The sequence below is a fragment of the Daphnia magna genome, linkage group LG8, assembly GCF_020631705.1.
Source record: "Daphnia magna isolate NIES linkage group LG8, ASM2063170v1.1, whole genome shotgun sequence".
NCBI lineage: Eukaryota > Metazoa > Arthropoda > Branchiopoda > Diplostraca > Daphniidae > Daphnia > Daphnia magna.
The window spans coordinates 2,263,520-2,285,707 of record NC_059189.1 but is presented as its reverse complement, the minus strand read 5'-3'; the positions used below and the strand labels follow the sequence as shown (position 1 = coordinate 2,285,707).

Genomic DNA, 22,188 nt, shown 5'->3' with positions numbered 1-22,188 from the left:
CGGTAAACATCGTCTAAGTCCGTCGACTCTCTTCGAAATGATGGAACGCCTTCCCATCCCGTCCTTTAACACGTCATTTCTTCGTGATGGAAGAGGCGGCGGAGCTTCTATTCAACGTGCCATCAGGTACGATTCTTCATACATCCCCATCTCCTACGTACGTTCACTAGTAAGATAACAAAGCCCCAATCATTATGGCTTCTTAGCTCAAGTGCAGAGTTTATTGGAAAAAAAAAAAAAATGTTCATGGCACATCATACACACACAAGACCCAATGCTATATTGAATAAAAAGATGACCAATTTCTGGAAATTTAAAGAAAGAGAGAAAAATAGTCATAACGTATATCGTAATGAACAAACAAAATGGTTTTGTGTTACATCAAAGCCCAGAAACACACAACATGATTTTTATCTTTTATACCCTCAGTTTCAAAAATCTTTATGTTTTTGTTTTTTTTTTTTTTCTTTTCTTCGCTGTTGGGGGTTGGGGAGAGGTATTAGATAGGACGTTACACGAATGCAAGATTTGGTTTCAGAAAACAAAAAAAATTGACAGGAGAACGAAAATAAGGTGTGTAGATGAAGACCGGTAGGTGTCGAACTCTTCTACTTTTCGAACTCCATACACGCCACAATTGCACACGATCCATTGGATTCTAACGCGCTTTGCTTAAAAGAAACGGGGGGGAGAAACTGTACTGAGGCGAGGGTGATAGGGAGAGAGAGAAGCTGCAACCAATGAAAACGGGAAAATTGATGGGTTGGGTCGGTTTGCGGAAAGAATACCATACAGACCACTTAATACCAGACACACATGTAACTAAAGTCAATTCGTCATCAAAGCTGCTGGTTACACATATCCTGTTGGTGGAGAACTAAAATTGGGCCAAATAAAGCAAAACGTAAAAATATCTGCGCACAAATGCCAGATATTGAAATAAAGAACCTTTTTTTTTTTGTGTTTCCGGGTTGATTCGAAAAGAAGAAAAAAAAAAAAAGACCAATAGTTCTGCGAAGAAAGCAAATCACGTCGCAAAAAGCTCCCCTGATTGCCCAGTTTTGTACCCTTTGCCATCGACCAAAGGCAATATGAAATACCAGTTGTGAACAACCTCTGAAAAAAATAAAAAATCAATTCCATGCAAGTTCAACTGGTCATTGTTTGTTTGCTTCTCCTCAAGGGAAACATTCAATTCTTGACACGATCATTTGGAATTAGGCAATACCAAAACCCGTGCCACAAACGGTGCGAAATATAGCAAATACAGGACTTGAAATCAGTTCAGTTCGAAACATTCCAGACTACTCACAAAAGAGTCACTGGGAAAACGCTGAAATTGGGAAAACATAAAAACAAAAAGTTTAACTCCCATTAGCCCTCTGTATTTTTACCTTAAATTAGAAAAAACGGGGGTAATAGAATGCCTAGTTATTCCTTGGTTTCAACTACTTTAACGTCCTCCTTCACATCTTCTGCTCCCTTTTCGGTTTTAGCTTTCAATGACTCGTTTCCTACTGCATCTTTTTCGCTTTTAGCTGGTACCCCTTTCTTAGTGTCTTTCACTTCGTTCGTATCGTTGTTTTTCGAATCAGTCTTAACTTCCGTCACAACTATTTCGCTCTTTGCATCGACTGATTTAGTTGCAGTTTTCTTGGTCTTTTTTGCCTCTTTCTCGTCGCCGGATTCCGTTTCTTCGGCCATTACGGCATCCAGCTTGATTTCTTTGGGCTCTTCTTCGACAGGCGATGCGTCATTGTCGCCCATTTCAACGTCGACGGTGACGATCTTTTCGAGAGGTGAAGCCGGACCCACAGTCACACGTTCAACTTTTTTCCGATTACTAGTAACTTCCACGGCTTCTTTGAACGATGCCTTCGTGCCTAGAATACATTTTTTTAATGTTAATATTCATTAAGACATGTTTGTGTAAAATACTAGCATAACATTACGTTTCATTATCATAGGAATCGGTGCAGCCTTTTTGGGTGGTACAAGCTTTTTCCCTCGTGTGGAGCGCACACTGACGCGCGCTTTCGTTGCAGGCACTGGACGGGATCGCCTTCGTCGACCCCGCTTTCCTTGCTCACTATCGCTGCTACTGTCGTCACCTTCGATATCGTCATCGTCGCTTGAATCTTCTTCTTCGTCATCGTCATCATCATCTTCCTGATATCGCATTTGTTGTAGTTTTTGACGTGTGGCGGCAACGACTGCTGCACGGGTTCTTTTGGTTCCTCTTCCGGATGAAGTTGAAGCAATGCCGCTGGTGGACGTTCTAGGTTCGGCTGATTGGCTAGACTTGGCCGAGCTTCCAGATGTTGTTGCAACTTCTGATTGGGCGTAATACAGAAATGAGACTGTTGGTATAATCACATCAAAAAGAGAACCTTTGGAAGTTTAAGTTTACCTTCTTTGGAATCCGATTCACTTTCAGAAGATGAGTCGTCGTCATTTCCTTTGCGCTTTAGTTGAGATTCATCGTGAAACAGTGAAACGTCAAGGCCGTCAGGATGTTCTTCAGTTAATTCTAACTTGTCAACCACGCCTCGCTCAACTGCGAGCGCTCGCTGGAGAATATTTTCGGTCCGCGTACGTTCATCTAGTGGCAGACCATAGCGATCCTTACCTAGTTTTTCGAGTTCTAAATTGGTCAATATGCATTCAAAGTCGGTAGTATCATAGAAGTCAGGAGTGTAGATGTCAAATCCACTTTCATCTTTCACCTAGACGAAGTAAACAGAAGAATTCATTGATGAGACGTTACTGTCGTTTATGGAAAACGTTATTTGTTTACCGTTTCCGAAGAACCGGAAGCTTTTCCTTTTTTCTTATTTTTGGTATCTTCTTGGGAAAGCCAACGAATTCGGATTTTGTGGCCGCCTCGGCAAATGTTTTGCGTAGCCTAAAATTATGATAATTATCGCTTGACCCGTATACAATATTATTGCTGTCTGATTATCATTTACCTGGCAGATATAGAAGCCTCCTTCTGCATTTCTAACAGCAAGAAATTCTCCTTTAAAAAACACAACAAGCTTTTCTTCGTTGGCTTTGGCCAACTGAGCCGCTGCTGCCGCTTGGGCGGCTGCTGAAGCTTTCATAACTCGAAGCAGATTGACGTCCATATCGGAGCTCTGAAACGGTTGCGTTCGAGTTCTAGCACGCTTGGACTTTCGCCCAGCGTCACCATCACCACCAGAGTCAACATCGCCTTTTTCCGTTGAATCTATGCAAAATTGTCACAAGAAGTTACAGAAAAATGACGTACTACTCCATGTTCACAAATAGTAACGTAATGCAGATATATTACCTGATGATGCAACAGAATGTCGCTTTTTGGAAACAACCTTTCTCTTCTTGATTTCTTTTTCTGGAACAGGTTGCTCTACAGGTTCTTCATCTTCCTTCTTACTTCTTGTTGAAGGCCCAGACGGTAACTGTTCTTTGGATGAGCTTGCAGGAGTAGAGACGGACAGAGACGTTCTCGCTCTAGTTTTAGCAACAGGATTAGAAGGTGGTGGTGGTGGTGGTGCACTCTTGGTAGCCACAACAGGTGCTGTTGCAACAGTCATAGGTAACAGCTGAGGCAATGGCTGTCTTGCAGGTGGGGTAGGACTGATGGAAGGTATGGTGCTCTGTTGCACAGTGGAAGGTGGTGAAGTGATAGGTCCGAGTGGAAGGAGAGCTGGAACTTCCCTATGTGGACCATCATTTACAGGCTTATCATCTTGTCCATTTGTTGACAATTCAAGTCCATTTCCCACAACCTTCACTTCACTTTCTGGTAAGGCACCATTTGTAACTGGTGGTTGAGCCGGTTGTTCTGTTTTAGCAAGAGCTGAATTGTTTTTAACTCCATCATCGGTCACTGTGCTGGGTTCTTGTTTTAGAGCAACATGGGAGTCTTCAGCTTTCTTGTTGGAGTTTTCAGTCGACGTAATTGAACTTGGTGAACTCATTGTGTTAGCTTCCAGCTTCAACTCCTTGGAGTTATAAAGAAACAGAAAGTCATTTAACTAAAAAGATGCAACACTCTTGGAACTGGCTCAATAAGCTCAATCAAGCCTTTAGTCCAACAAATAAACAGACGGAACACCGGAAACAATCTGAAACTTTTGATAGAACGCTACTCTTGATTAATAACAAAGATTGTTAATCCTTCATCTGTAAAAAGAAAAAAACACACACGTAAAACAAGCAATTAAACGTGTAACGCGTTTTTGTAAACGCAATGTCCGCCATTAGCCCAAACATTTCTATCACTATTGCCAGTTCTATATAATTGTGCAAGGCGTCCTCCTACCCGGCTACCCCATCCCCCCACCCGGAGTGGATGGTCTTAAATTTTCAATGAAAAACAGAGCCCTTCCTATGTTGATTTTTTTTTTTTCCAAAGAATGAAAAAGATTTTAAAACTATTAAATTAAAATGTAATTTAATATGTGCCACTTTCACACTTTGCAAACGTTAAAGAGTATTTATGATATGGTTTGTTTATTTTTTGATAACCCGAGGTTCAAAAGCCGCTTATTTTGTCGCCAAGGCCAATCATAGAAGGTACTGCCTATTCCGTTCCGGTCATTGGAGGATTCAAAACGAACAAAATCCGTTGAGAAAGAAGGCTTGGGAGAGACGCTCTTGGTGGTGTTGGTGTACAGTGAACAGTGTACGCTACTTACCAAGCGTCTTGTTTCAGCAACTAGTTTCACTGGTGGAAGCGGGAAGAGCTTGTTATGACAACAATCGTTTGAATTTACATACGTTCTTGATAATCGAATTCAGTATATCACAGGTAAAATTTTAACCTCATTATAATTCTATGTGGCTCAAATTTTAATATTTGGTCATTAGGAATGTCTTCACAAAAAAAATACTACCAAAACGGTGAGTCCGTTTTCGGCTTGTGGCCTGGAAGTGGTGGCCTGTATTTCAAAGGTGTAGTTGTCAACAGAGACCCAGTTACTGGGTTCTATGATGTAAAATTCGAAGAAGGAACCACCTACACTTTACATGGAAAACATGTTAAAGCAGCTGACACTTTCAAGGCATTGGAACCTAAATCAGCCCAGCGTGGAGATGCGAAAAGAGGACGCAGAACAACTTCTCGCAGCAGGAGCAGAAGTCGCAGCAAAACACCTGGAAGAAAAACTGTTGGCAAATCACCTGTAAGGGAAGCCAAATCTTTATTGATTGGATCTTCAGCCAAAAAAATTCAACAAAGAAAAAATGAATCAATAACTGGGATATCACCTGAAAGGGAACTTGCTAAACGGAGAGTTAAAATGGAACCAAAAGATGAAGTGCTTAGTGTTTCACATGTTATCAGGCGTTCACCAAGAGTTCAATCAGAAAAAAGGTATTTTGAGGAAGATGAAAAATCATTGGAAGATTTATCTTTGTCACGAAGAAAGTCTTCACGACTAGCTGTTAAAGTCAGGGTATGATAAACAGTTGTTAAATGTAATTTGCAAAATTTCTATGATGATTTAATCTTTTACAGGTTTCTATACCAATGGACCAATTAGATAAAGATACCTTTTCAGATGATGGCAGTTCCAATGAACTGAGTGTAAAGCCCAATGGAAAAGACACAGTTTACAGTACACAACCAGCCATAGATTCCATTCCATCTCACCCACAAGTTAGTTCAGGGGGTGGGCAGGAAATGGAAACTACTAATTCATTTACAGCTACTCTCACAGCCATACTCCTTGGTAATCTACCATTGGTTCTCTTCCTTTACCTACTTTGCAAAGAAAACAAGTGCCTTTTTCAAGGCATCCCACCATTTGCTTTACCAGATCTCTTATCCCTGTACAATCCTTTTGTATCCATGGGTGTTGAGCTATTTTATCTTGCCATATTTTTACTTTCAATGTTACCAGTTGGGGAAGTTATTCAGATCTGCGAAGGCCAGTATTTGCGTCGGAATTCTTTTGTAAGCGCCGTCCTACTAATATCATCCCTTTTAGCCTCGAAACATTACTTCAGATTTTCTGCATCAAACGTCTTGTCACATTTCCCCCAATTCGTCATCCCTAATTTTGTCGTGAGCTTTGTGTTGGCCATTATAGTCTTATACAGAGAATGGCAAAACCGTAGCAATGACACAAGCATCATATCCCATTTTGTTATTGGTTCGTCATTGCATGCGACGATATCGGGTGTAAACATCAAGGGTTGGGTGCACCGCGCAGTTTTCATTACCGTAATTGTCCTCCATTTCCTAGTTCTGGAAGCTAATGTTGAAAAGAATGGAGTTATATCTCCTACCCTTGTGTTTGGAGCGGCAATGCAAGTTTTCTACTCTGTTGAAGCTCTGTGGAACGATGGAAATCTGATTCACAGCTTTGACTTTCTTCATCTAAAAACCGGTTGGGCGTACCTGACAATGAACGCTTACCCTTTAATAACCTTCCTCATAACACTTTGTTTGGTCAACTCAAGGTATTATCATTTAGAACATAATATAGTTACATTTAGTTAAAATCTGTATTCATAGAATCGAGTTATCATATGTTGCCCTTGCACCAATTGGGCTACTGTTTTTTCTTGGACTATGGATCAAAGTTAGAAGCAACGCGCAAAAAACTGCATTTTTTAAGGATCCTGACCACCCTTCATTTGCAAGTAAGTTGCCCTGTAGATGCTTTTGTGCTTGTGTTCTACTACAGAAAACAAAAACTACTTCATGTTTATTTAAAAAAAAAAACAAAAAAACTATGTGTTTCATTTATTTGCAGATATGGAAATTTTAACTTCTGCCTCCGGGAAGCTACTTATTTCTGGATGGTGGGGGTGGATACGCCACCCAAATTATCTCGGAGACATATTAATGCATTGGGCATTCGTATTGCCGTGTGGTAATTGATGATACGTCTATCAAATGTAATTAACGGTTACATTTAAATTGTTCGTTTCTAGGTTTCCAAATGGTCCTTCCTTATGTCATCGCAATGTTTGTCACAATTTGCTTGGTTTACCGAGCGAAAGAAAGTGATTTGGCCGAAAAGCTTAAATACGGACCATCATGGGATCGCTATTGCCAACGAGTTCCGTCGCGTCTAATTCCTCGGGTCTTCTAAAGCGATGACAAATAACTCGAGTTTAGGTATACTTTTTCCGTTTTTGTTTTTTTTTTTTTTTTCAACTGTTGCAATTTCTATTCTCCATGTGCGTTAAAAGATTAATCGTTTCTGTGCATGCAGTTACTTGGGTTTCCCTTAATGTCTTGCGAATTGCAAAAGAGATGCATTCAAATTTGTTTCGCAATACTTGTATCGATCAAACTCTTGACCGTTTGTAGCTCTAATCCTCTCTTACCCCCTTTTCTCCGGTTGTTAGGACTTTTCCTAATATCTTGTGCTCAAAATTGTTTAAATTAGAACAAAAGACATTAGTGATCGCATGACGAACCTGACAGATAGATCTCACGCACTGACCTGATGATCAAACTTACAACAGTTGTGGACTAAATGTTTCATCTCCCCACATACATCATTCTACTCTTTATACACTCATGGTCCATCACACAATCAGAAAATTATTCGTAGACTGTTCTTTGACTTCGTGGATAATGTACGAATAAATAACATTTTTCAAGTTATTCACAATAACTTTCAACGTGGTTGGATTTTGAATAATTTTAATTAATTAGCAGCCGCTGCCACTTAGTTCTTCTGACAGCCATTGTTTCTTTATGCGTACAACAACCGGCCAGTGCGTTTGAAAGTCTTAAGGAAGTTAGAGATGAAAGAACTATATTTACTGAACAAAAATCTTGTGCTTTGGTCAGTGCTGCCACGCCAAAAAACCCGGAATCCCCTGGAACCATGTAAAAAATCCCAATTTTCCCACATTTTCCGATTAAAAATCCCAAGGAAATCCCACCTTTTTTCTTTATAAAATCCCACGTTTCCCGCCTGTTTTTTTTGAAATCCCACCTATTTTCCCAAAATTTTATTTCAAAATATAAGTCTCTGACTCAGGGTTAAATTATATTTTATTTATCGAGCGTTAAACTGTCTTGGTGAAACAAATGGCATAGGGGATATATAGGACATGGCACATGGGAGGGAAATTTCGCATCATATAAAACTAGTAAAAGGTCTATTGCACAAAACTTACAATGACTTAGAATCTGGAATGGTGGCATTGGATTTTACTCTAATAACGGCCTGGACTAATTCGTCGGTGATATTGACTTCATCAGCACTCTTATCATGAGCTTTTAACCAAGACTTTATTCTCATTAGACTAACTACGGTATCATCATCTATACTACTTCTTTTGTCCGTTGTAGTATTGTTAAGTTCACTGAATTTTCTTTCTGCAATTACGTTACTAACGATTAAACTAAAAAGCATTGAAACGCAAACGCACAAGTTAGCGAAAGTGGCCTCGTGATTTGCAAAAACTGAACTGTCGTCTGCACACTGAAGCACTGCGCAAGTGCGCAGTCATTTGGCAAGGTTGCCCAATAGCCAATAATATTTTTATTACTATTACTCAATAAGACAATAACACTTTTTATCACTAACTGGCCATTTGGCCAAACCCCAAAATAATTTATCTAATTATCTTCTACTTCTAAATCCCACCTTTTTTCAAAAATCCCAATCCCATCCCATCCCACATTTCCACTTTTGGAAATCAAAAATCCCAGAAAGTGGGACCTTCCCACCAAAGTGGCAGCACTGGCTTTGGTGTTTAGAAATCGAAATGCAAACACGACTCGGATTGTTGCACTGTATTAATCATGGTCTTCAGGAAACATACAACGATGCCTTTTTATTGAAGAACCATTGCAGACCAAACAGAAAACCTCCAGGACTAGGAACACTTTTTTGGGAGAGGAAGGTTTCTACCTCTGCTATGCTCATTTCAACTACATCAATAAGCTCTCCTTCCTCTGAGTTGCCTCCACCTGAACTCACCTGGCATTAAGAAAGTTGAAGGCTATGAGATATGTTTATTTGTAGATAATAATTCCAATGGTTATAATACCTTCATTTCATCAGTGACTTCTGCATAAAAAATTGTCTGTGGGTCACCAGAAAGCCCAACCCCTGAACTGAAACAAAAAAAAAATTCTTAGTCTTTTGATATATGAATTTTTTTAAATAATGGTAGCATTAAATTTTTTATATGCTTACTGAAATTGAATAATGTATTCCAAATTCTGGTGATCTATCTTATAGCCACACTCTTCAAGTATCTCTTCTGCTGCAATTTCAGTAAGAGATTTTTTTTTGTCAACAATTCCTGCACAAAGCTCTAAAGTAAAACCCAATTTGGCAGGGTATTTTGTGGTATCAATTGGATTTGAGCGATCTTCTGCAGGGATGGAATTTATATATACAGCTTTAAAACAATAATAATCATCATCATTAAATATAAATTCAACTGTGTAATTCAAAATGACCAAGAATGGTCTTTTCTTTACCAGGACGAAACTGTTTAACAAAGACAAGTTTTTTGCTTGAGATATTGAAAATGATGATCGCCACACTGAATAAACAAAAGTTTAATAAATTGTCTACAAAACGAAATATTAAATTAAAAATTAACATTACTAGAGTAAAAATGGCGATTAGATTTTTTACCTTTCATGTACTTTAACAAGATCCCATGACTTATCCTTCCCTGCTTGTTTGAAAAGCATGCGAAAAGGCTGTACAAAGTTGGAGTTTGTCAAAGGTACAGTCATTACATCTGACAGCTCATCCATGTTTTTGCCTTCAAAGATATGTGTCTTAATCCTGTGGGATGAAAACAAACAAAACACTACGTTTTTTTTATGAATTGGAAAACGCAAAATAGATTAATTTTCTTTTGTTTTTAATTGTAAATTCATTTTGTTATTATTTATAAGTTTCTTAACAGACTACCTTGTTGACTAGCAACGGACTTTACATGCAGACGATATTACAGTTCTTCAATGCCGAAACTAAACACGTGTTCCTGCTCGTGTGGCTTTTGAAATTGTAAAGTTAAAATGGCTTCGTTTAAGAAAACTCAAATCAGAAGTTTGCCAAAGATTGGACAAAAAGTTACAGCAGATACATTGTACTGGAGAAAATTAAACGTAAGTAATACGTTATTATTGACTTGATAAAAATATGGCTGACGAGATAGTTTATTATTACCGTGTAGTTCCCAGTTACTGTTAAAGAATTCGGACCAATTGATTACATCGATGTTATGCCAATAGAGCCATACTTCATTGCGGTTTCTAGTGCTGCAAAAGTACAAATATACAACCCAATCACACATCAAGTTCACAGGCATTTCACACGATTTAAAGAGGCAGCTTATGGAGCTTCCATAAGATCAGATGGGAAACTGGTTATTGCTGGGTGTGACGAAGGACATGTCAAACTGTTTGACATAGGCTCAAAATCACTGTTACGGATTTTTAAGGGGCATAAAGGGTAACTAATGTATATTTTCCCCCTTTGTGCCTTGATTCATTTAGAAGTTTTGATTTTTTCAGACCTGTTCATCGCTGCAAATTTACAACAGATAATGTTCATGTTGTAAGTTTCTCTGATGACAAATCTGTTGCATTGTGGGACCTTCCAAGTGAAACCGAAATAATCAAATTCTCAGAACATTCAGTAATAGAAAAATTTTTATTCAAAATTTTCAGATACCAACATTTTTAAAATCTTTTAGGACTATGTGAGAGCAGGATGTGTTTCAAGCATTAGTTCAGATCTTTTCCTGTCTGGTTCATTTGATCATACAGTAAAACTGTATGATGCCAGGAGTCCAACAGGTAGCACCATTTCGGTAGACCATGGTTCCCCTGTGGAAAGTGTTCTCATGTATCCCAGCAATTCTATTTTTGTTTCTGTTGGTAAGATATACGTACTTGAAAATCAATCAAGCATGTACTATAGTTATAACTACTTGTTTTTATTAAAGGTGGAACTGAACTCAGAGTTTGGGATATGTTAGCCGGCGGTCGATTACTTGCGAGAGTGTCACAGCATCACAAAACCATTACGTGCTTACATTTGGCATCAGATGGAAAGCGTCTTGTAACTGGTGGTCTGGACCGCCATGCTAAGATCTATGACGTCCAAAGTTATCAGGTGGTTCATACCCTTGATTTCCCCTCTCCAGTGCTTAGTTTGGGTATCACGGTAAGAATTGGTCAACTAATATGCCTGATTGCTTCAGGCACGGAGAGTATTTTTCCTATTGATATTTGTAGCCTGACGATTTCACTGTGGTAGCTGGCATGGCGAATGGTTTAATCTCGATGCAACATAGGCAAACTCAGGCTGAAGCCAGAGCTTTGAATCCAAAACAGTCTCTTAAAGTACAGAAGAAGGTAAAGTGAACTACATTAGCATTACTCATATATCTTCGTTAAATCATGCCGATTGTTCAATTTATAGTCACAAACCGCCTATCGCTTTCGTTTGAATGCCGATTTTCGATCGGTCAATCGAACTTTCAATCCAGCCACAGATGTTGAGGTTGCCACGAAAACTGACACGAATTTTGTGTCCCGATACGATATGTTTCTTAGGAAGTTCCAGTACAGTAAAGCACTAGATACAGTTTTAACCCCGTACATAAGAAAGAAGAAACCGGCCATTACTGTGGGCGTAATGCATGAACTAATACGGTAATCAAACATTTTATGACATAAATTTTTATTAGTGTTATTTGAACTATGAAAAATTCCTCAATCAATAGACGAAATGGCTTGAAATCTGCCTTAGCCGGTCGTGATGATAGTTCTTTGTCATCTATATTGACTTTTTTGGCCCGAAACATCAATGACCCAAGTCACGCAAACATTATAATTCAAGTGGCAAATACCCTATTAGGTGATTTTATTTTTACTTGTTTCCTGATTTACGAATATTCTTCAAAATTTTTATGCTCTTATTACAGAAATATACGAAAGCAGTAGTTTGACACCTCAGTCAGAAAAGCTGTTTCTTCAACTACAGGAACATGTTAACCGAGAAGTCGAGTACGTGAAGCATTTGATGGAAATTGAAGGAATGCTTCATATTTTGCTCGCCTCAACTACCACACAAGCAAGAAGGAGTTCTACCTACGCCGTGCAAGGTTCACCCGTTAAACCTATGCTTCCGTCTGCTGCCGCCGCTGCAAATGCGACTATGATTTTCAACGTTGGATAGCTGAAAATTTAATAAAAGCGGGAACATTTTAAAACGGTATAGAAATCGCATACTTCGTTTAATTTTACGTAATGTAATAATTTCAAAATGTTCAAATTTTGCACGGCTTTGAGAAAGGTAGTTGAATACGAAAATAATGCAAATGATATGAGGAAAAGATGCATAGCGAAAATTCTGAAGACTTGCATTAGCCGTTTATTTTCCTGACCGGCTGCGTTCAAATCTTTTACCACTGTCACTGTTACGAGGTCGTCCAGGTCCAGCCACCTTCTTTCCACCTGCCACGGCTGGCTTATCTTTTTTGCTACTCACCAATGGGTGAACCTCTGTCAGGTTTAAAAAAAAAAAAAAAAAAATGAAAAATGTGAAACTGGCGCATTACGAGAATTATTCGAAAGATTACCATCTGTGGGGGCATTGGCTAGAGATATTTCATAGCTTTTCGTACGCTTTTTTTTAGGAGAACTGTTTTCTTTTTGATCCTGATGACTACTTCTTTTTGTTCCTGATGTGGTTCCATCTTCTAATTCAGCAGATGGATTCCAACCATCCTCAGGCTCTTCTACCTCGGGTGCAATAGGCAAATACAGCAAAATATCTTCGTCATCTTTTTCTTCATCAGAAGAATAATAGGCAGATATCGGTTGAACAGTCGTTACGTCCACCTTTCAAAAGCGAACAATTAATGTAAAGCTCTAATTGGAAATCGAATGAGGATAGGAATTTAATGTTTTAGGTGGAAGTTATTACCTCCAAATCGTCTTCAACTTCTCGTTCGTTTTGCGTTATAGATTTATCTTCATCCGCAAGATCGAATTCAGATTCTCTTTCTTCGTATTCAACATTCTCATCCAGCTCTGCCAAAAGTGAAACAATTAACGCACCCATTCACTCATCCCACGAAAAATCGACAACTTTTAATACCTTTAAAATCGGGGGCAAAGGCCGACCAGTTTTCAACTTGATTTTGCGCCCAAATTGATACTACTCCGCTTGACACTGACGCTATTATAGGTCTCACAGGATGCCACTGTAATTTTAAAAAACATTTCGATGATCAACTTACGGTAAAAAACGGATGCGATAAACTTACGACGACATCTAACAGCAATTCTCCTTTTGTCCCATGCAAAATTTTAACTAAATTTCCTATGCTCCTTTCCCAAACGTAAAGTGCGTGCTGTCTTGCTGATCCTGCACATATATATTCGCCGTCTCCAGAAAAGCAGCATTTCTTCCAGGTAGTTCTAATAGTTACGCAATGAAACAAAAATAGAAAACAAATAATAATTCAGAGGTAAATAAGACTGAAAATGTGACATACTTGTTGACGAGATCTTGTAATCGCTGCATTGGCTCAGGATCCCCGTCTTTCCCACACGCGAGAATTTCTTTGGCATCGTATACACGAATGATTCGATCCGCGCTATTCACTAAAAAATGACTAACAACTTCAGGTATAAATCAACAGCGCTAATTTGAATTTAATATCTCTTTTGAATACTCTCCGCGTCGCGCAAAATCAATACTACGGACTGCTGTTGTGCTAGTTGTACCTTGGGTAATACGAAAGGATGCTCGTACCTGTCAATAGACTTATTCACTATCTCGGAACCGAAAACAGCTGATATTAACTTACTTCAAGTGATGTGGCATCCAATACCAAGATGCGCCCTCTCCCATTTCCAGTATAAATATACTGACCTCTTCTATCAAACGAAGCTGTGATATTCAGATCACTCTAAATGAAACATAAATAGTTAATGTGTTTCATCATATAGTTTTCTGTTATGTCACCTCATCTTCATCTAAGGGCAACAACTTGTGATTTCCTTCTAATTCAACAAGTACAGCTGAATGTCTCATGGGACAAACTAGAAAAGTGTCAGCTTTCCTAGGGTGAAACTGAACTTTTAGAATTGGTGATGGAAACCTGTATCTTTGATTACATTCTCCAGTGAGAACTTCCCAAATTGCCACAGTGTTGTCTGTAGATGCACTTAAAATTGTGTGCCCACTCCTTGACCAGCTAACAGAAATCAATGGTTCAGGTAACAGAAAAAATAGTATTTCCATTATAGTTCTTATTACCATAGAGAACAGACTGGGTGTACATGAGCACTGATGATCTTGGCTATTCCTCTTGTAAGGAAATCCCAGACAACTATCCTTCCATCATTGCAACCAACAGCTAACAGGGTTCCACGCTTGTTAAAAGTGCATGTGACAGCCATTGAAATACAATCAAGAGCTCCATCGAATTCCTATTTACAGGACATGTTAATATAAAACCACTTGGAAGCATTCAGAAAAAATCTGTCAGTATATAATACCTCTGGATAGTTTTGGCCAAAGGATTCTGCATCAAAGGAGTCATAATATTTATTTTACTTCACAGGATGTTTAATCTTGATTTTACCTACCAAGTAAATCCAAGTTCATTTTTTGAAGACCAATCTTTTCAAAGATAAAGGATGTATGTATATTTATATATTGCTTTTAAAAGTAAAACATCAATTGGATGAGAAAATAACAAACGGCTGTCAGTGAACCACAGTTGCCATATATACTAAATCTTGTGGACTTCGACATAGAATTGGCAATAGGGCTCGGCCCCGCGTTCAATGGGTAGGTATTTGGGCGAATGGGTTGGTATTCTCGGCTAAAAAATTGGATCCGGTGGGTAGGTTCTTGAGACTTTGTGCCGACTACCTACAACGGGTTTTACTTGGGTAACACAATTTCAAAACTGGTTCCACGACCCGATTTCAAAACCCGGTTAGTCCCGATTTCTTACCCAATTACCCTGTTTTTTGCCCGATTACCCGGGTTTTCCATCTTGTGCTTTCAATTTCCGCCACAAGATGGCTTTTTTCCAGAAACTTTTTTAAATAACTTGGCGCCATTCCAGTCGCTATTTTTCAAGATGGTGGTGGGTATATCCGTTAACCCATCAAAACCAGCCCAGCCTACCCATTTTAGCAAATAGGCTATCCGGATCGCCCATGGGTGACTATTTTTGGCGACGATCCGCGGGTAACCCGGGTTTTCGAGAACCGGGGCCGAGCCCTAATTGGCAAGATAGGGCTCTTCCGCCTCGGCGGCCACTGCCCTTTTGGCCGCAATCGGGTAAAAAGATCTTACCTACCCGAAAAATGGCTGATCTCGTACGATCTGGTCAGAGTAATAGAAACCTGGTACAGCCACTCTTATGGGAAGTCCACCCAATGCCTTTTTGCCCTGAAAGTGTTCCCGTCTTCCCGAGTCTGACTATTATTATAAGCGCCGTGACGGGTGTGTTGGGAAATTTTCAAAGAAAGTGTACTGCTGAACCCGAACAAATGATTCCAAATAGACTAAATATTTTCCTCTTAGTATAAGTTACAATGTTTACTTGCTATTTAATTCTATTTAAATTAGTTTATCTCTCTAATGGCTCCTGATTACATTTCCATTAAGTATAACGGAACGAACAACTCAACAGATGGCAGTCAAAATAATGGTAAAATCGATATTTTAGCGCTTTTCGATTTCAATCGCAGCTTCATTTTTAGGGAAAATTTTCGAGAGGGGATGTTTCCCTGCAGTGGGTGTACCAGGGTTCTATGACTCTGATCTGGTTTGAATTTTGAATTTGAAGCAGATCGGTGCGGTTCTTCGGCTGGTGATCTGCCGCCATTTTTAAAGATGGCGGCTTAATATTACTAATAAAATTAACTACCAATAATCATGTATTTAACACTTTTGCACTTTGTAAAATTAGGAAAAATGAAATATTCGAGTTTAATACTCATCCCTTATTTTCTTTATTAGAGCAGAGTCATAGACCCAAAGGGGTCTAGACGTCAAGGGGGTCTATGACTCTGTCATCACCCAACATGGCAACATTGGCATTCGCCGCCTGGCGGCTATTCAAAGAAAGCTTATATAAGGACTTCTACCAAGTTCATGGGTCTTTTGGTTCCAGACTTTCTGCGATGCACTAGGTAAGTAGTCACTTAATTTTTATTTCTTCGACTATATTATTCACTCGGCATGTAATTATTCACTTGATTGAATAATTTATTTGCATCTTCTCTGACTAGATCTGGTTGAAATCTACACTTGACAATTTTATTTTACCAGTATGCGGTCGCTAATACGGTGTGTTCTCTGTTCTGTTAACATAAGATACATGAATATGTATTTTTATTACACATTTTCCTAATTTTCACGCGATGTAATATCGGATGCCAGCGATGTGTAAACGTTTATCTTTTATGTTATTGCATTGTTTTACATCTGTGTATTTTTCTTTTTAATTTTTGATTTAAGGTAGTTTTATTTAGTATAGTTCTTGGAGTAACCTTCTACACTGAAGGATCTTTCTGCTTAAGGTTGTTCTTAATACACGTGAATTTCAATTGCTTGGCTGTAACTTGTGCTGAACTGCACCTTGCATTTTTATACTTTTATTCCAGAATTTGGTTGCACCATGGATATTTAGATTCCAGACTGTTAAGATAATATGCAAGAACTTTGTCAAATAGTTGCTTATAGTTGCTTCTTTATCTACTTCGACTACATAATTCATTAGGTATGCAATCATTCTCTTGATTGAATAATTGATTTCCTCTATCTTGTGACTAAACATCTTATGGCACACAACTATTTATCCTTGTATATTCTTGACTTCCATGAGCTGCAATGTTAGATGTCAATGAAGTGTGAATTTTATGTTATTTAATCTATCTTATGATTGTTACATTGTTCAACATTCTTCATTTTTCTTTTATTTTAGGTTTTGGGTAGTTGCCTTGAATATTAATTTGGGGCCTCCAAGTAGGCATGTGGCTGTGGGTGCTATCTTCTCCTGCTTCTCCCTGTTCTAGCAGAAGGGTGTGTTCCGTTTAGTGGCGTATACTACCTCCGAGCAGAACTAGAAGTTGGTCCTAAACCGTCATTTTCATTTATTACCCATGTGACTTGAATTTTACAATTCACTTAATTTTTGCAATCATTAAAGGGTGAATAAGGAGCATTCTTTAAATTTAGCGTAGCTTATTTTGCAGCATACAACTGACCAAAACAGTGGAATCTTATGGCCACCTGGAATCGATAGTAGTGTTGGGCCCATTGAACAGTAAAATAGATTTAAAATTGAATTTTTTTTACTTTAATATTTATGCTCTACTAAATTACTACTGCCATTCACTGCACGAATACAGGTATTTTGGGGTGTTTGATACAGAGTTGTAAAAGCATCTGGTGACGGTGGCGCCAGCTCGCCGTGAGTTGGCAGCAAAGAATCTTGCGTTACAAGTCAATAGTTCAATCACGGACGCAACGGCGTCCATATTGCTCCGTATTCAGTGAATCTATTACGGTAAAGGTATACTCTTTTATTATCATTACATATTTTTCATCTGATTTTTTTATTTTATGTCAGGTTTTGGGTGTTTGTGTTGCGTTTTGTGAGTTGGATGAAACATTGCTGATGTGGCATACATAAGACTCGTGGTGCGTTATTGGACACGAATGTTGTAATGTTATTGGTGATGCGTTTCTTGGTTTGGAATGCTATGAAGTGGAACTTGTTCGTGGAGTAAGCTTTTATATTTGATTATCACATTCTTTAACATCCTTTTTTTTTTTTTAAACTTCAGATTTGGGGTAATTGTATAGTTTTGATTGTGAGTTGAGTCTAGCATCAATTCTATGACAATCTATGGTGCATGAAGACTTTTTCTTAAGTGTTTTATTATCATTTAGCTTTACAATTGTGAAGATCTAACTACGATTAGATTTTGTATTCGTTACAGGTCGTTTTCAGTACTGGTCAGTACCTTCGTGCTGAATTTGAACGATGTTAGCAACCAAATTTGTGGGTATAACTAATACCGTACACTATAAATATATGCATTATCAAGAAATCTTTAATAATTCATGTTTTTTTTTTTAGATTGAACGTAAAATTATGGAAGTTAGAAGGGTCTTTGGAGTTTTGTTCAATTTTATTTTCTCTGTAGTGTAAAAAAAAAAAAATTTAATCTTGTTTTCTGTGGCTTTGTTTCATGTTGACTTGTGAAAACCTAGGTGTAGATAATTTTATTGGATAAAGTAAGAGTTTTCCGGATAGGAAAAGAAGGGTCTCGGTATACGGAATAGTTATTAAGGGAATTTGAACTGATAACTGAGTTTTCCGTAAATTAACTATGGCTTGGGTGAAATCTCAATGTTTATGTCAACATGTTTTAACCAGCGTTGTAATCTACTAATTTATTATGTCAGTTTACTTTATTAATGTATACCTATCAGTGAAAATAAATCTTAAATTACCCCATTACATATTTTGTTTCTTTTGATAACATACTTTTATAAACAACACTTTTTTTCGGTAATTTATTTACTAAAATATGGAAATCTTTTTACGGTTTTTTTAAAATTTAATACGGGTTTTTTTTTTTTTTTTTTTTGTAACCGGGAAAAATTTTTTCGGCAAAATTTTTTTTCGTTCACGCCAAAAAAATTTCTGCTCCACGCCCAGATTTTTCAAAATTTCACGAAAAATCACAAAATAATCAAAAATTAAACAAATTATTAGCACGACGTCCGTGTGCGAGTTGAACTTGAGACCTTCCATTTGCCATGCCGCTGCTCTTCCACTGAGCTACGACTGATATAATTAATAAGTTTACGTCAGCTGCATAACATAAAACCACCGGAGGTAGTCAAAATTTTATTGAAGTGTCGATTTGTGGATTCTAGGGCATATCATGGCTCAACGGATGGGCGATGGCCTGGAAACTTGACGGTGGATCGGTCAGATCCTTGACCAAGTTCCCCTTTCCAAGTGGACACGTGGTTGTTTGCAGAATCCGGCTCACCTGCCCTAGGAAATCAACGGTGTACCGTTTGAATCCCTGCAAGGTACCCCACTCCAAGTGTTTATGTGGTGGGCTGGGAAACCAGTCCCAGCTGCCCTGACGGATATCCCCTGAGATACCTGTCAGGTATTAGTGATGGAAAGATTTTAGAAACGGACAATATAATATGACACAAATTTAAGTATAAATTGTCTCTCATGGGAACCGATCCTTGTACTTCCTGCGTACCATATCGATGCTCATACCACTGACCCATGAGTTACATTTACAATCGCTTTATTTTTTCTTGTTATTTTAAGACAACCCTCCAACACTTAGAAAATTTTCTAGCATGGTTCAAGGTAAATTAATATATCACTTCGGATACCGTGCACAACAAATTTAATATATTCTATATAACTCAAGACTCAATGGTTGGAACGATTGGGGATTGATTCCCAACAAAATTTAACACATAATTTTATTAAATTAAATATATAAGAAAATAACCTTCGATGCAAAATGACATAATACAAGTATTGAGAGCTATTGAAAACAAAAACACCATGTAGAAATCTCGTTACTAGAATGCATATTCGATCGGTGCGCATCTCAAAGGAGATTGGGCGCTGCTAGTCCCTCCAATGATTATCTAATCATTTTAGCGATCAGATGTAGCGTGCAATCATAAGAAAGTTGAAGAAAATTACAGAGTGTGAAAGCAAACAATTTGTTTTAAAATTTCTTGTATTGACAATTCTCCACACAATTCAATAATTAGCAACTTTAGAATGTGATATTTTATCCTTCTAAAATTGCTAATTATTACTTTAGAAGGATAAAATATCACATTCTAAAGTTGCCGTTAACCAAAGCAGTTTTTTTATTAAAATAAACAGATAACCAAATAGCAAACTGAGATTGAATAGGGATAACACTGGCTATGTTATGCATGTGAAAGTGGTATGTTAAATGTAAAATGTTAAGACAAGCTGTCATTTACAATTAGTCAACCATTCATTCATCCCATGCAATGTTTTTTAAATGTAACAGAAAAATATATATATTTACCCTACTGAGAAAGCACCAACTTCCAAATTTGCTGTCTAGTTTTGAGCCAATTTGAAGCAGTTAACAGATTAAGCTTGATACTGTGAATCAAAATAAAAAAAAAAAAAAAAACACTTTTCCTGCTTTCTTCTTAAAAATGTTTATGCCATTTGCTATCCTTCCCACATGTTGGTATATAGGCCATGGTTATTGCTGCTGCTGATATAGATATCAAAGCTACACATTACCTATGCTCTTTCCTTATATCATTAATGTCCCTGTCAATGTCAAAACCCTGAAGCAGGATGCAAGCTGAAAGGTAGGGTTGGTTACAGAAATTGTAATGGTACCTTTATGATGACCCTAGAGGTTTTGTTCCTTGAGGTACTGCAACCCATGATACATTGACAATTTTGTAGAAGAAGCAGGCTTGAAAGACTTTTGTTTCACTAATGACTTTGATGAAAGCTGGTTTAATTTTCAGTTTACATGTACAGAGCCTTAACGTTAAAAATAGAAAATAAAAAAAAAATAAAAAATGAAAACCAAAATTAGTTCATATTTTGTAAATCAGGAAAATATTAATTTACCTTCAGTGGAAAGAATTTACATACACCTCTAGTTTCAGCAATCAGATTCGGTTCATGTCTAATTAAATCAATGAAACAGTCATCATGCATATACTTTTTCGAAATATTACTTCTCTTACAGAGAGATTTATCACAAATAAGGGTGGCCTGGAATCATAATAAGAAAGCATATTATTTTGTTTAGTCTGGTCTTGAACTTTGCATGTCACTAATCTGATCTAATTAATTAAATACACTAGCTTCCTGAAAAAAGATTTAGCTAGTAGCTAGCAGCCTTTCGGTAACGGATGATGGAATTAAAAGCGATAACAGTGTCGTCGCGTGGTAGAAAAATTAAGTTCATACGCACTTTCATAAAATCCTCGAGCATGTTGCTACGACACGGAGGACGGAACGAGCTGAATTTGTGATACACAATTTCTGCTAACCATGATTCTCAGTTCTTGTTGCAAAATCATCGATAGGATCTATTAAGCAGAGCACAACAATGTTGTTAAATTACCATGGAAAAACTAGTGAAAAGGGCTGCTTTCGGGACTCTGGAATAACCTTCCACTCGACGCAATTAACATCGAGATCGATATCACGTTCACTCGAGATGCTATAGATCAATTCGTATCGTGACAAGCTGACAACTAAGAGATCTTAGCCTTGTTCTGTAATGATAAAACGCAGTAATTAAAAAAGGTGTTGTACCTCTTTAGATCCACAAAATAATGAATAAAATTACTTGCAAACAGAAATGATAATAAATGTCACTAAGATCCAGACTGTTCAAAGATCAAACCTTTCACATCGATGAGATCACTAATCAAGAGAAGAAACCTTGAGTTTGATCACACATTCTCCCATTTGCCGCTGAAGCAACTAGCAGGTTCTAATGCTGGGCTGTCGATGGATGACTTTGACTCAGCATAGCTCCAGTACCTGTGTGACTTACTGATACAGAAATTCATCATTTGGAATATTCCTGTAATATTCTGGCAGGACCTCCAGAAAGGGCAAACTGATTGAAAATGTAAATATTAGATTATGTTTTGACAAAAAAATTAATCCTATCATAATTTTCCATTTCTGATAGAGGTATTCCCAGTATGATCATAATCATTCCCTATTGAATAAAATTGAATAAAATATTTTTACATGGATTATAAATTGTTAGAAAAAGGCTTCATTTTTAATTACAAGTTAATTTCTAAAAAGATGAATTTGGTTTTGAAAGGTAAATCTGGAACATCAACCTTGAGACAATCCTAAATTAGTTAATTGATAAACTTTGATATTTTAAATTGAAATAAATAATACACATTTCACAATTTTTCTTCTCAAAACGTTTGCGTTGTTTACCGTGCCTCAACAACTTAACCATTGCTTCAGTTGATTTGGAAATCAAATATTCAACTTGTTAACCAAACGCTTGTTTGCGATGTGGAACTATTTTTAGCGCCATTCAGCTCATTTAAACATTGGGTAATAGTAAATGGCATTCCTCGTTTTATGCGGTAACTTCAAAACTCCAGTTTCAATCAACAT

The 22,188-nt window shown here is 37.6% G+C and overlaps 5 protein-coding genes and 1 long non-coding RNA gene across 17 annotated transcripts; 3 read left to right on the top strand and 3 right to left on the bottom strand.

Moving 5' to 3' along the window:
- Positions 1-192: 192 nt before the first annotated feature.
- On the bottom strand, positions 193-4,277 carry LOC116928610. The gene is made up of 6 exons (XM_045178517.1): positions 3,314-4,277; positions 2,970-3,229; positions 2,798-2,905; positions 2,411-2,726; positions 1,953-2,333; positions 193-1,883 (listed from the first exon to the last, which is right to left on the bottom strand). Exons 1-6 carry the CDS (start codon positions 3,960-3,962, stop codon positions 1,432-1,434), a joined length of 2,166 nt encoding a protein of 721 aa, XP_045034452.1. The 5' UTR covers positions 3,963-4,277; the 3' UTR covers positions 193-1,431.
- Positions 4,278-4,560: 283 nt separating this feature from the next.
- Positions 4,561-7,609, top strand: LOC116928574 (delta(14)-sterol reductase LBR). The gene is made up of 6 exons (XM_032935667.2): positions 4,561-4,795; positions 4,855-5,441; positions 5,504-6,450; positions 6,506-6,633; positions 6,747-6,866; positions 6,928-7,609. Exons 2-6 carry the CDS (start codon positions 4,857-4,859, stop codon positions 7,086-7,088), a joined length of 1,941 nt encoding a protein of 646 aa, XP_032791558.2. The 5' UTR covers positions 4,561-4,795; positions 4,855-4,856; the 3' UTR covers positions 7,089-7,609.
- A 1,128-nt stretch (positions 7,610-8,737) lies between these two features.
- Positions 8,738-10,023, bottom strand: LOC116928577 (uridine diphosphate glucose pyrophosphatase NUDT14). Of its 3 annotated transcripts, none has more exons than XM_032935672.2 (6): positions 9,894-10,023; positions 9,609-9,764; positions 9,449-9,513; positions 9,159-9,366; positions 9,010-9,076; positions 8,738-8,939 (listed from the first exon to the last, which is right to left on the bottom strand). In XM_032935672.2, exons 2-6 carry the CDS (start codon positions 9,731-9,733, stop codon positions 8,769-8,771), a joined length of 636 nt encoding a protein of 211 aa, XP_032791563.2. In that variant the 5' UTR covers positions 9,734-9,764; positions 9,894-10,023; the 3' UTR covers positions 8,738-8,768. The 3 variants fall into 3 exon arrangements, with proteins under 3 accessions (XP_032791563.2, XP_045034454.1, XP_045034455.1); XM_045178519.1 differs by having other exon boundaries at positions 9,609-9,789; positions 9,894-10,020; XM_045178520.1 differs by lacking the exon at positions 9,894-10,023 and having other exon boundaries at positions 9,449-9,541; positions 9,609-9,887.
- LOC116928575 (U3 small nucleolar RNA-associated protein 15 homolog) lies at positions 9,948-12,316 on the top strand. 2 transcript variants are annotated; one of them, XM_032935669.2, is made up of 10 exons: positions 9,948-10,090; positions 10,159-10,436; positions 10,499-10,622; positions 10,681-10,864; positions 10,933-11,153; positions 11,225-11,344; positions 11,412-11,644; positions 11,716-11,849; positions 11,917-12,206; positions 12,288-12,316. In XM_032935669.2, exons 1-9 carry the CDS (start codon positions 10,001-10,003, stop codon positions 12,168-12,170), a joined length of 1,638 nt encoding a protein of 545 aa, XP_032791560.2. In that variant the 5' UTR covers positions 9,948-10,000; the 3' UTR covers positions 12,171-12,206; positions 12,288-12,316. The 2 variants fall into 2 exon arrangements, with proteins under 2 accessions (XP_032791560.2, XP_032791559.2); XM_032935668.2 differs by having other exon boundaries at positions 11,917-12,316.
- LOC116928576 (retinoblastoma-binding protein 5 homolog) lies at positions 12,210-14,742 on the bottom strand. The gene is made up of 12 exons (XM_032935671.2): positions 14,594-14,742; positions 14,504-14,529; positions 14,262-14,434; positions 13,968-14,199; positions 13,810-13,911; positions 13,675-13,754; positions 13,495-13,614; positions 13,264-13,417; positions 13,095-13,200; positions 12,921-13,027; positions 12,574-12,835; positions 12,210-12,496 (listed from the first exon to the last, which is right to left on the bottom strand). Exons 1-12 carry the CDS (start codon positions 14,610-14,612, stop codon positions 12,366-12,368), a joined length of 1,512 nt encoding a protein of 503 aa, XP_032791562.2. The 5' UTR covers positions 14,613-14,742; the 3' UTR covers positions 12,210-12,365.
- A 1,144-nt stretch (positions 14,743-15,886) lies between these two features.
- LOC116928571 lies at positions 15,887-18,495 on the top strand. Of its 9 annotated transcripts, XR_006650947.1 has the most exons (11): positions 15,887-15,901; positions 15,984-16,156; positions 16,256-16,313; positions 16,485-16,546; positions 16,631-16,746; positions 16,951-17,094; positions 17,176-17,292; positions 17,378-17,535; positions 17,599-17,754; positions 17,972-18,037; positions 18,112-18,495. It is a non-coding gene; the product is annotated as an uncharacterized LOC116928571 (long non-coding RNA). The 9 variants fall into 9 exon arrangements; XR_006650945.1 differs by having other exon boundaries at positions 16,485-16,746; XR_006650948.1 differs by lacking the exons at positions 16,256-16,313; positions 16,485-16,546; positions 16,631-16,746 and adding an exon at positions 17,816-17,822.
- Positions 18,496-22,188: the final 3,693 nt, after the last annotated feature.